Here is a 14148-nt window from a genome sequence, read left to right on the forward strand (position 1 = left end):
TTTTGGATTCCAGACCTAATCAGTTCCCCTCTACCACCACTCTGCTCCGTCTAGCAGAATTAGTCCTTACTCTTAATAATTTCTCCTTTTGCTCCTCCCATTTCCTCCAAACTAAAGGTGTAGCTATGGGCACCCGTATGGGTCCTAGCTATGCCTGCCTTTTTGTTGGGTTTGTGGAACAATCTATGTTCCGTGCCTATTCTGGTATCTGTCCCCCACTTTTCCTTCGCTATATTGACGACTGCATTGGCGCTGCTTCCTGCACGCATGCAGAACTCGTTGACTTTATTAACTTTGCCTCCAACTTTCACCCTGCCCTCAAGTTTACCTGGTCCATTTCCGACACCTCCCTCCCCTTTCTAGATCTTTCTGTCTCTGTCTCTGGAGACAGCTTATCCACTGATGTCTACTATAAGCCTACTGACTCTCACAGCTATCTGGACTATTCCTCTTCTCACCCTGTCTCTTGCAAAAACGCCATCCCCTTCTCGCAATTCCTCCGTCTCCGCTGCATCTGCTCTCAGGATGAGGCTTTTCATTCTAGGACGAGGGAGATGTCTTCATTTTTTAAAGAAAGGGGCTTCCCTTCCTCCACTATCAACTCTGCTCTTAAACGCATCTCCCCCATTTCACGTACATCTGCTCTCACTCCATCCTCCCACCACCCCACTAGGAATAGGGTTCCCCTGGTCCTCACCTACCACCCCACCAGCCTCCGGGTCCAACATATTATTCTCCGTAACTTCCGCCACCTCCAACGGGATCCCACCACTAAGCACATCTTTCCCTCCCCCCACTCTCTCTGCATTCCGCAGGGATCGCTCCCTACACAACTCCCTTGTCCATTCGTCCCCCCCATCCCTCCCCACTGATCTCCCTCCTGGCACTTATCCGTGTAAGCGGAACAAGTGCTACACATGCCCTTACACTTCCTCCCTTACCACCATTCAGGGCCCCAAACAGTCCTTCCAGGTGAGGCATCACTTCACCTGTGAGTCGACTGGGGTGATATACTGCGTCCGGTGTTCCCGATGTGGCCTTTTATATATTGGTGAGACCCGACGCAGACTGGGAGACCGCTTTGCTGAACATCTACGCTCTGTCCGCCAGAGAAAGCAGGATCTCCCAGTGGCCACACATTTTAATTCCACATCCCATTCCCATTCTGACATGTCTATCCACGGCTCCTCTACTGTAAAGATGAAGCCACACTCAGGTTGGAGGAACAACACCTTATATTCCGTATGGGTAGCCTCCAACCTGATGGCATGAACATTGACTTCTCTAACTTCCGCTAGGCCCCACCTCCCCCTCGTACCCCATCTGTTACTCTTTTTTATGCACACATTCTTTCTCTCACTCTCCTTTTTCTCCCTCTGTCCCTCTGAATATACCTCTTGCCCATCCTCTGGGTCACCCCCCCCCCGTCTTTCTTCCCGGACCTCCTGTCCCATGATCCTCTCGTATCCCCTTCTGCCTATCACCTGTCCAGCTCTCGCCTCCATCCCTCCCCCTCCTGTCTTCTCCTATCATTTTGCATCTCCCCCTCCCCCTCCAGCTTTCAAATCCCTTACTCACTCTTCCTTCAGTTAGTCCTGACGAAGGGTCTCGGCCTGAAACGTCGACTGCGCCTCTTCCTATAGATGCTGCCTGGCCTGCTGCGTTCACCAGCAACTTTGATGTGTGTTGCTTGAATTTCCAGCATCTGCAGAATTCCTGTTGTTTATTCTAATGAATATCACTGATTCTAACTAAACAGGAATTTGGTTTTTGTTTGATATCTGAGATTTGGAACCTAGTAGAATGCTGGAATTTTGAATTGTTCTTACTCGTAAATATTTTGTATTATATTTCCCTCCAGAAGTGTGTGTTTTCTATTCATTGCCTCCTCCCGATATCTAGAGCTTCAGATGGCCTACTAGCTCCGAGTGTAGTACTATGTAATTTGATATTGCTCATAAAGAGTGCGATGATGACCAGTCATACGAGATAAGCACTACACAGGTGTTACACTACTCCAACAGCACATCCGAAACTGATTATCCCTTGCCACGCAGACGAGGACAGCATGCATATGCAGACACTGATACCTGTAAGTTCCTTTCAGAGTCACACACTATCCAGGCTTGGAAATATATTACAGGTTGAGTACTGCTTATCCAAAATGCTTGGGGCCAGAAGTTTTTTGGATTTTTTTCAGATTTTGGAATATATAATGAGGTAGCATGCCATTGTCATTTCTGATTCTGAATTTATGTAAGCAGTCTGTCTTACACTTGTTCATCAAACATCTGTAATTAACAATAAAAATTAGTACATACCATTAATGTAATGAAAACATAATGAGTGCAGGGTTACCAAAGTAAAACAGCACTATCAGGAGGGTAACTGTATCAGCTGTTGAACAACAAACAGCAGACCTGTAGCCTCCACCTACAATGTCATGTTTTGATTAAAAGTTTACAGTACACTGTAGTTGTATTTTACTTTTTTTAATTTTTATGTAAAATTTAAAAATAATCAGCATGGTAGACTTGTCCTGTTGTTACATTTTCATCAGCGATTTTCTTCACAAATTTAACAATAAAATTTTCTGCTCTTTCGTGAACAGCAGATGCTTTATCTTTAATTTTTTTTAAAGTCTTTACAATGTAATGCCATGACATTTCCTAAACTTCTGCAACCAGCCAGCAGAATATTCACAATTATCTTCAATCTTCAGATCATCATGAAAGATCTTCATCGGCATACTGTTAAGCAGCACGTTCACTCCGATCCCAACGAATTGACTTACAATACATGAGCGAGATCTTCATATTTTTCATGTTATGCAGTGTTTTTGATTTTTCATCAACTTCTGGTCATTACATACATGAGGGCACTTCTCAGAACTATCTGCGTGTGCCTTGTGGAATTCTCCATTTGTGGCATCATGTCAGAGCTCAAAAAAAATTCTGATTTTGGAGATTTTTGAATTTGCAATTTCAGATAAGGGGTACTCAACTTGTACTTCTCTTTCAGTGTTATATGATGTAAATTTTTGATCTTGATGGCCAACGACAATTTAAGAATGCCTTTAAGATCATCTGTTGCTAAGCTTTTCAATCACAGACTGTATTGTTATTGACACAATATGATGTGTTAATTTCTGCAAAGATTAAATTTTAAAGTCACCAAAATAAGATTATTAATTACTCAGTATCAATTATGATACACAAATTTTGCCTTAGAAAATGTTTACAAGATTTTACTTAAGAAAGATGCACATCAAGTAAACATTTAAAGACCTACCAAGAAAAACACCTACATTTTAAAAATAAATTTAGTACCAAACTCATCCAAAAGTAACTCAAGTCAAAAGTAGCCTTAGGTCAGAAGGGGTTGTCACTTAAGTGAAAAACAAACTTACAGAGAATTATAGCTACAAAGGTAACTCACAACATACCAAGAGACTGCCTGCACGTTCTGTCCTTGTCACTGCGATATTCCACACACCCAGCTCTTTCCTCTAAGGGGGGACAAGGCTCACCATCATTCTTTGGCTCCTGTATGATATACCGTCGACGAACACGGTAAGTGTTTTTGCAGGGTTCCGCACAGCCACTCCAGAAACTCCACTCGGTCACTTTGCAAGAAACAGCTAAGGAAGACAAGAACTGTCATGGCATGATAATGCAAAAATAAACTAAGTTTTCCTTTCATATTTTCCCAATCATTGTTGATTTCAAAATAGATTTGTGTTGTAGGATGCATTCACCAACAGCAAGAACATTCTGCACCCACTGAGAAATAAAAGGAAAACTGTAAATGTTGGGGAATCTGAAATTAAAAACAGAAAGTGCAAGGGATACTCAACAAGCCAGGTGGCATCAACAGAGAGAGAATCTAAAGGAGAATCATTGATCTGAAATGTGAATTCTGCTTTCTCCAGACGTTATCTCAGCAGGGTGTGCTTTCTGTATGAAATAGAATCACATAAACCAGAAATTGTGAATAGTTGTAACAAACAAATTTAAGTCCAACTGCTGAGAAATTGAGAAATACACTTTTGCCCAATGCTTACACTGGAAAAAAAACAAAGCCATGTTGTTTCACTCACATAATACTGCTCTTTCTACTTTTCCTGGAAACTTGATCAGAATGTATTTATTCCGTTCTACTTGATTTTAAACCCTAACCACAACTAATTTATCATTCCCTATAAAACTATTATCTTTGGACTGGTTCTCCAGAGTCCTTTTTGTCAATTTCCCTAACTAAATCTAAATTCATGTGTAACCTTTTCTATACTCACGCCCATTTACTCATTTCTCTAATAATCCTCATTTTTAAAATATATGAAATTAAAAAGTTATTTAAATTCTTACAGGTGCTCCTGGTTCCCCGGCCATCTTTCTCTCTCTCATTGCTCAGTCCATTCTGAAGCTCAATCCCTTTAACCCATGCTCCATGTTCCTATATTAGTCTCCATCTTTTGAATTAATCTTATCTTCAAAACACTGTCATGAGAGTGTCACAGCATGATTGGGCCCATCATGCCAGTTCCAGCTCTGTAATAGAATTAGCCCATTAAGGCAATTCTTCTGACCCCCTTCATCACCTTTTTCAGATCACAGCTCTTACACTTTTTCCCCTCTCCAGTCCTGTAGTTAATAACCATTCTACAGATTTCTTATTCTCACAGTTAAACCATTCATGATTATGAGTAATTCTATCAAAATTTCTCTTAAGCTTCTCTGTACTAAGAGCAGATCTCTATATATCTTTGGATCATTTCAGTATTTTTTTATTTTGACAATTCTCAACATATTTAGTCAACCAATTAAAAAGGTTCAGCTTCACTTCAATGCTTCTTTATTCCAGGTATAAATTGTATTTTAAAAGCTTTAGTCTGCTTGGCTCACCACTTCAAAAGGTTTAGAGACAACCATCCTCAACTCTCTCCATTCCTGTTAATTCTAAAATTGTATCCCTTAGCTCATTTTGCCTTTACTCACTCTCACCACCAAAATATATCACTACAGAATGATCTACATTAAATTGTCCACCAAGTTTCTGCCTATTTTGTCAGTCTGTGTCCTCCTAAAACCTGTTTATTGAGTTTTACATCAGTTACAAACATTGACATTCAGCTCTACATAGCCAAGTCCAAGATGTTAATACTTATTAGATCATTGGTTGTTCTAGTGACCGTGAAAATACATGTGTATAACAATTATAATATCAATTCCATTCACCATTAAAAAACATGATTGAGTCAAGCAGGATTTATTGTGAACAAATCTGTGCCCATTATTACCCATTCTGCTCACAGTTCAAATTAAGTTTGTCTCTAAAGTTCCTTATCACAGACAAGGTATATCCCAGATCCTTTTACAGCAAAAGAAAAATACATGGATATAACACAAACATGAAGAAATCTGCAGATGCTGGAATTTCAAGCAACACACATAAAAGTTGCTGGTGAACACAGCAGGCCAGGCAGCTGCCCGGCCTGCTGCGTTCACCAGCAACTTTTATGTGTGATACATGGATATAACATTTGATTCCTTTCACTCATCCACAAAAAAAATGGAAAGATTAGGTTGTGAATGGTATTGGCTTTGCTGACTGCAAAGTTTTAAACTCAAATGAAGATCTTAAACTCTATCTGATACAGATAACTATGGGCACCCTCACTGAAGGGAGATTATCAAATCAAAGTTCATCTATTATCAAAGAATACATAAATTATACACCTTGAGATTTGTTTACTTACGGGCAACCACAAAGCAAGAAACCCGTAGAATGCATTAAAAAAAGACTATAACCACTGCACGGAGAAAGAGAAAAAAAAACACACACATCATGCAAACAATAGATGCAAATGACAACATCCCGAACCAGACTGAGTCCTTAGGTCTGCTCTGCAGAGTAGCTGGAGTGGTAGGCCAAAGCCTCCATCTCAGGTTCACCATATTAGTGGGGCAAAAACGACGCAAAACTCGCAGAGGCAACAGCCACCAGAGAGAGGATTGCACACTGAGGGGAGAGCAAGCGAGATCAGCCTGACCCTCACCTCCACACTCAAGCTTTCCAGTCTATCTGGGCCGGTATTTAAATCGCAGCAACCTACACTTCAAAAGCTAGCTCACTTGCCTGTTATCCCTTCGGGGTGAATTTAGCTGCCAATACCCAATATTTGCCCCCTCCCCACAAACCAAGCAGAAGATATTTCTAGCTAACAAACTAGTTTAAACACAGTTCATTTATTTTTAGTGATGCACATTTAACTTCAGATAAAATTCTTAAAACATACTTAAAACTCAGGTTTTCTATTTTATAAAAGATTTCCTAATACAAAAAATTTCTAACACAAAGGATTTCCAAAACACAGGTACACTTCCTGTAAGCTAAAAATACATACCAATGAGTTGCAGACAAACAAGTTGTCCATCACAGAAATCAAAGGCAGGGAAATGCAGATGATACTAAGATAGATGGAGTTGTGGATAATGAAGTAGGTTTTCAAAGCTTGCAGAAAGATTTAGGCCAGTTAGAAGAACGGGCTGAAAGATGGCACATGGAGTTTAATGCTGATAAATGTGAGGTGCTACATTTTGGTAGGACTAATCAAAATAGGACATACATGGTAAATGGTAGGGCATTGAAGAATGCAGTAGAACAGAGGGATCTAGGAATAATGGTGCATAGTTCCCTGAAGGTGGAATCTCATGGGGATAGGGTGGTGAAGAAAGCTTTTGGTATGCTGATCTTTATAAATCAGAGCATTGAGTATAGGAGTTGGGATGTAATGTTGAAATTATACAAGGTATTGGTAAGGCCAAATTTGGAGTATTACGTACAGTTCTGGTCACCGAGTTATAGGAAGGATGTCAACAAAATTGAGAGAGTACAGAGGAGGTTTACTAGACTGTTGCCTGGGTTTCATCTCCTAAGTTACAGAGAAAGGTTGAACAAGTTGGGTCTTTATTCTTTGGAGTGTAGAAGGTTGAGGGGGGGACTTGATAGAGGTATTTAAAATAATGAGGGGGATAGATAGAGTTGATGTGGATAGGCTTTTTCCATTGAGAGTGGGGGAGATTCAAACAAGAGAACATGAGTTGAGAGTTAAAGGGCAAAAGTTTAGGGGTAACATGAGGGGGAACTTCTTTACTCAGAGAGTAGTAGCTGTGTGGAACGAGCTTCTAGCAGAAGTGGTTGAGACAGGTTCAACATTGTCGTTTAAAGTTAAATTGGATAGCTATATGGACAGGAAAGGAATGGAGGGTTATGGGTTGAGTGCAGGTCGGTGGGACTAGGTGAGAGTAAGAGTTCGGGACGGAATAGAAGGGCCGAGATGGCCTGTTTCTATGCTGTAATTGTTATATGGTTATAAATGCAATCTATTTCACCCCATCTTTCTGTTATTCTTTTTATTGTCCCTTGATCATTCCTAACAAGCCTGGCTCCTCTCTTACATTTATAGAGTTTTTTTTATAATCAATTGGGTGACTTCACATGCATGTGGTATTTTTCACATATTTTTTCACACAGGTGGTCTAAAAGCTTTGGGGGATAGTGTTACTCAATACCCACAATTACTGCTGTAAACACTGACTCTGTGTACACAACTCTTCCAACTATTGATAGATCAGCTATTTGATATGCTAAGTGATCTGGTCTGAAAACTAACTTGAATTAAATAATTTAGCCAGTATTGCCTGGACTGATAACAGCCAATTAACACAACCCTATTGTCTTACACTGTATCTCTTGGGCAACTAGCTTCATGCTGTTTGCCATCATCTTGTGCTCTACAGACAGTGCCGTTTGCTTACAAAGCTGTCCTTTTAACTTCAGACTGATTATTGCTTATGTAAATTGTTACATAACAAATTGAAGAATGGTTCTCCTTAACAACAAAAATCTGAACAAAAGATATTGGTTGGGTGATTAACTCACTCAAAAACAACAATGTGATCTCTGGAAGTGTCAGTTGCTATGTTAGAAAGCTGAGTTTGGCAAAAAAAAGGACCTTCTCGCCCTAGACAGAGACTATCTATCACCAAGTCCAGAACTTACTAAGCTTCTCGTCTTCAGTAATTTAGGTGCTTTCCTTATGGACCATTGAGTTTTCTACTTCTGAGAAGAGACAAGCAGCTGTACTATTGGTCCCAAACAATATCTCATGTCCCAACCTTTACAATTACATCTGCAGCTTCTTATTTTCCAGCAAATACGGATTCAAAATGCTTATTTAGCTCTCCAGCAAAGCTTACTGGTGCCACAACATCCCCATTTTGACCATTTTAACAGTACTTATAATAGACTTCTGGATTCTTTTTTTTCCAATCTCTGATCACACTTTAGTTCATTCCAAAATGTCCTCAGTCATTTTTTTTAATATTCAGCTTTAAATTTTATTTCTAAATTTGTCTCCATGAAAAATCATTTTATTAATTTACAAATGCAAGGCATTAATGAATCTATATTTCCAATTATAACAATTGATCAATTCAGGGCGGCTGATCAATTCTTTGAATCTGCTCCCTACATACTATGCTACAACACTAGTTTGGCATATAATTTAGAAAGACCACTAATATTTTTCAACTGAGCATTGAACAAGGAAGTTCTTTATTGGATGTCATTATTTACTATAAATTCCCAAGTGTATTGCCAAATATTTAATAAATGAACTAACAATAAAGCTTTTAAACAGTTACCAGTGACCTTTGCAATTATTCATGGGACAAAGCATTGTCCAACATACTCGCTGATTGTACCCAGAGCGACAAAGCATCATATTGTCACTTTGTAATTTAGTTGCTGCTTCCTAATCATAAAAAAAAGTTAATATCTTACTGAAGGATGAGATAATGAATTTTGGAGTGAAACAAAGCAAGTGAATACAGTATATAGAAGGGTCAGTACAGAAAAGGAACCAAGGGACTTTGGTGTGTAGGTACGGACAGCAAGGTGGATATCAAGGTATACTCACACAAAATGACAGCATACTGTGTCTGTATACCTAAGATTTCCAGCATCTGAAGATTCTCATGTGTATAAAAGGCATACAGCATTCATTTATTATCCAGAACATAGATTATTGGAGCAGAGACCCATACTGGAACTCCTTCAACTCTACTTAGGCCACAGCTTCACTACTAAAGTACTGCGTGGTTACCATATCCTAGGGAAGATGTTTCTATATTGAAGAAGGTTAAGGGGCAACTTCCAAAGATGTTACGAGTAGTGAAAATATGTGATTATTAGTAAAGTTAGCTCTGAAGCTTTGAAGCAGAAGAGGCTAAGAGGAGTATTAGCTGAGATGCATATTCCCTCCAGTAGAGGGGTAAACAATTGGGTGCAGTGAACTCATGTTCTTAGTAAATGGATTAGGGAGAAGATGAGGAATTATTTTTATCATGTAGATAGCAGAAGCCTGGAAGTCATTGCCTGAGAGTTGCAAACTCCTGCCAATATAAGCATACCAAGTGCAAAAGGGTGAACATGGAGAAGATGGCTCATTGTGGACCAAGGTGTTAATACATGCAAAAATGTTGACAACACATGTGAAGTCTTAAGTAAATCTCATTTGTACTTACCAAGGAAAGGGATATTGTAGTTGGAAAGTTCAGGGAGAGGATGGTATAATTCTGGCACAATTTACCATTGAAAAGGAAGAAAGTGTAAATGCCTTAAAGTAGGACCTGATGAGATTATATTATGGGTTGTCATGCAGGGAGAATAATGGAAATGATGATGGAATTCTGATGGAAATTTTCAAATATTCAAGACTAGAGAACAGAAAATATAGTACTTTTGTTCAAGAAGGGTAGCATGTAATTATAGCCAGTGATTCCAATGTCAGTGGTGGGGAAAATATTGGGAAAAATCTGAGGGATAGGACTTGGAGACACAGGGATGAGTCTGGAATACTCAACGTGGCTTTTGAAGGGGAGGTCCTGACTAATTTTTTTCTCTAGATGACCAAAAGTGCCAATGACACTAAGGTAGTTGAGGCAGTAAACATAAACTCAAGTTTCCACATAGGAAACTAGTCCAAAAGATAATAGCTTTTGGAACCTAGAGTAATTTGGAGCAAATTGGATCCAAGACTGGTTTGGTGGTAGGAGGAAGGAGGATTGATCATGCGTTAATTTTCAACTGTAACTTTGTGACCCTGGTAAGCACAGGAATTTGTATTGGGACCTTAGACATTACCATTACTGACCGGCACATAACTGAAAGAGGCATGATCAATAACTTTACACATGTTTGGGAAGTTTGCTGGGAATGCTGATTGTGAGGGTAGTCTTGTGTCACAAAATGTATTATTCATTTAGTAAAACGGAAGAGCAAAGACAGAATGAACTTAATCCTGAGAATTTAGATCTGGTGCAGTTTCAAAAAACAAGTAAAGATAGGCCCTGTACAATGGGTAATAGATCCTAAGAAATACTAAGGAACAGAGAGAAAAAAGCCTAGTGCAGATAATAGAGATCCCTGGAAGAGTGACCTGATTGAGGTATATAAAATTAAATAGAGCATTGATATTCTGGACAGTGAGAATGACAATCTGTGGCAAAAGAGAAAAAGTACTTTTTAGGAAGAAAAAATTATTTAGAGATCTGGGAAAGTTTTTTTTTAAACTCACCAAGAGAGTGGTTGAAATCCGGGACATCTCAAAAACAAGTTGTTGGGTGGTCCAACTGACTGCTGTAAATTCGTAAATTACCACTCAGTGTAGCGGCGTGGGGAAATTAACCGGCATTGAGAGGGAACGCGCCATGGATATAATTGGCGCGCACGTGACTGATGGGAATGTTCTGACAATCGACGGGGCACTGTTTGTATAGTACATTCTCCGGCTCCAGGAGATTTATTTCCCCTCTAAATCTCGGCTCCAATTGTGTGCAAATAACTCAGATTATTTGGGCCAAAATTTAGCAGAGGCTTTCTATGGAGCCTTTTCTTCCCGGAGTGAATGATAATTGGATTTCTTTAGCACTCGCTTTGTCTGCCAAATTTTATACTGCAGCCCAGTCATATTTAACCGAAAATGTGTAATATCCCTTGCAATCATGCCTATTGAATAAAGCTCGATTTATATTGCAAGCAAAATGCTGGAGGAGGCGGAGAGCTTTAAGGTCTTCTTGAAGGGGTATAGAAGTGTACAGGGCCACGGAATTGAAAGTTGCTGAGGAGATCGAGGGTATGTGAAGAGTCGCGGATGTAGGTAGGCAGGGACTGAACCAAGAGGGATAGAATTGAGTCGAGGTATGAAAAGGTGTGTTCAGTGGGGCAGGAGCAGGCAGAGACAATGGGTATGTCCGGACAGTCAGGTTTGTAGTTCTTGAGTGGGAGGTAAAAAGAAGTAGGACGGGGTAAGAGAACTGAGTTTGGTGGCAATGGGTGAGAGTTCTCCAGAGTTGATAGGATTAGTGATAGTGTCGGAGATAATTTCCTGATGATCCAGAGTGGGGTCCCTTTCAAAGGATAGATAAGAGGAGGTGTCTGAGAGTTGCCGTCTGGCCTGAGGTCAGTCCGCCACGCCATACAACAGCACCCCCCTCTGCCCGAGGGTTTGAAGGTAAACTTGGGATTGGTGCGGAGAGAATGGAGGGCAGTGCGTTCAGAGGGGGTAAGGTTCGAGGAGGAGCGAGGAGAGTTGAAGTTGAGCTGGTTCACGTCTTATCGGCAATTAGAGATTAAAAGATCCAGAGCAGGTAGAGAACCGTTAAGGAGTGTCCAAGAAGGCGGGGCAGAGACGGGAGAAGGGGTGTTCGGTACGGGATGAGGAATTCTTGCCTAGGAAGTGGGCTCAGAGACGGAGGCGACGGAAGGAGCGATTAATGTCGTGACGGGCTCTTCGAGGTAGTCCTTCTTACCCCTGTAACGCCCCCCCCCCCACAACATTTTTAGTCTAGCGTCTACTTTCCAATCCTGAAGAAGGGTCTCGGCCCGCAATGCTGACTGTTTATTCATTTCCATAGATGCTGCCAGACCTACTGGGGTCCTCCAGCGTGTTGTGTGTGTTGCTCTGGATTTCCAGCAGAATCTTTTATGTTTATATATTTCAAGCTTTACGGTGTTCAAATACCTATTGACTTCGTCTTCTTTCACCAGCCTGTCACAATTAAAGTAACTGACTTTTTCAACATCACTTTTAATTGTCCAAGTTAATAAAATATTTTTAACATGCGAAACCGCGTGACTATTCAGTTCCGGGAGGGATTTCCCAAACAAACAATGCAACAACTTTGCAAAAGTCATAAAAAGGTTAAAGAGAAAACAGACGGGATTACCTGGGCAGGCCAGATGGTAATCGTGGCAGCAATCTAAGGTACGTCCACAAGCCTGGTCGCAGTAACAGGTTCCGTAGGAACGATCGGGCCGCCACCCAGTAGTGTGACATTTGGATTCCCTGCCCTTACAGCAATTTCCCAAATCCACGCAACCACCTTCGGCACCGGCTCCAAACAAAAATAACCCCAACCCCAGAATTGAAAGCACAGCTCTCAACTCCATTTCAATCGAATCAAATTGTCACTGAATCGCTTGTCTTCTTTCATAAACACAGACAACGAGTTCTCTCTCCTCGAATTTAGACTAGTTCCGTCGCCATCAACTTCAGCAATAAATCGGCAGCGGCACTACTGTCAAATCCACGGCCACTTCCATTTCCCAATCAGCTCGGCCAGCTGGGATCCCGTCAGTTTTCAGTCTCGCTGACCTTTAGCCTCTCATCAATTGACGTGTTTCAGACGGAAACCGAAACAATCGCTACATGGGCTGGGTTTTGATGAATAATTATTAAAACTATTGTGAAAGCAAGAAATACCTCCTATTTTAAATCCGCGCTAGATTTACTTGGAGGAATTTCAGAACGCTGTAATTTTCTGGGAACACTCCCAAATTCCGTTGCTTTTCAAGACGAACCAAAGTTCCAATACTACCAATTAAGTATTTTTGGAGGGCAACTGGTGGCTTTTATAATGCATGAATCGTAGTAGCTAAATCTTGCACAACGATTACGCGATGAAGATCAGATAAATAGAAATATAGAATGAGGGTCGGGCACTGGGGATAATTGGTTCTTCTCTTTAAAATGACTAGTTTTTTTTTAATCGCGTTTAGGATCAAATTGTTTGGCTTAATGCTCTATGTGAAAAGGTAATGCCGTTGGACAGCGCAGTATTCCACGGCATTCCCAACCTGGGATCCACTTTCCCCTCGGTTAATGATCGAGATTAATGGCATAAAAAGGGTTGGGGACCCCTGTAGGTTTCGGCTTGGGTCTTAAATTCATGTTCTAGAATTTCTGATTAAAGAGGCCCGGGTTCTCCCACCTGACCCACAGATGAATCAGTGCAACCCTGCTGTCACACTTCACCGTGAGGAGAGCTTCCACACCAACTTCATTATCTGGCTCAACGCCCAGCCACGGTCTGTGCAGTCCGATCTTCGCACACAACCCTGCCTCGTCTCTCGAGTTCCATTCCTCGACAACACGCGGTCGCTCAGAACTCTCGATACCGTCTGACTTTCCGCATATCAAGCACGCAATTGATTGTATTCAATCACCTGACTTTATTTAGCCAATGTAACGTAACGCACAAAACGTTGCAGGAGCACAGCAGGTCAGGCGGCAGAGCGAAGTAAAGAGCGGATGTTTTGGGCCGAGAAACTTCGGAATTTTTATTCCTCTCCGTAGATGCTGCCTGACTAGCTGCGTTTCTCTAACAACACACATCAAAGTTGCTGGTGAACGCAGCAGGCCAGGCAGCATCTCTAGGAAGAGGTACAGTCGACGTTTCGGGCCGAGATCCTTCGTCAGGACTAACTGAAAGAAGAGCGAGTAAGAGATTTGAAAGGGGGAGGGGGAGATCCGGAATGGTAGATGATTTAATTCCACGTCCCATTCCCATTCTGATATGCCTCCTCTACTGTAAAGATGAAGCCACACTCAGGTTGGAGGAACAACACCTTATATTCCGTCTGGGTAGCCTCCAACCTGATAGCATGAACAATGACTTCTCAAACTTCCGCTAATACCCCACCTCCCCCTCGTACCCCATCCGTTATTTATTTATATACACACATTCTTTTTCCCTCTGTCCCTCTCACTATACCCCTTGCCCATCCTCTGGGCTTGCCCCC

General features: G+C 41.2%; 1 protein-coding gene across 1 annotated transcript in view; it reads right to left on the reverse strand.

The window, feature by feature from the left end:
* Positions 1 to 13532, reverse strand: part of si:dkey-7k24.5 (somatomedin-B and thrombospondin type-1 domain-containing protein) — a 45680-nt gene extending 32148 nt beyond the window's left edge. Inside the window, exons 1-2 of the mRNA XM_063041392.1 lie at positions 12294 to 13532; positions 3446 to 3640 (exon numbers count right to left, since the gene is read on the reverse strand). Coding sequence (XP_062897462.1) covers positions 3446 to 3640; positions 12294 to 12516 — 418 coding nt within the window. The 5' untranslated portion in view covers positions 12517 to 13532. The remainder of the gene's footprint in view (positions 1 to 3445; positions 3641 to 12293) is intronic.
* Positions 13533 to 14148: the final 616 nt, after the last annotated feature.

Source organism: Mobula hypostoma, chromosome 2 (assembly GCF_963921235.1).
Source record: "Mobula hypostoma chromosome 2, sMobHyp1.1, whole genome shotgun sequence".
NCBI classification, from domain to species: domain Eukaryota; kingdom Metazoa; phylum Chordata; class Chondrichthyes; order Myliobatiformes; family Myliobatidae; genus Mobula; species Mobula hypostoma.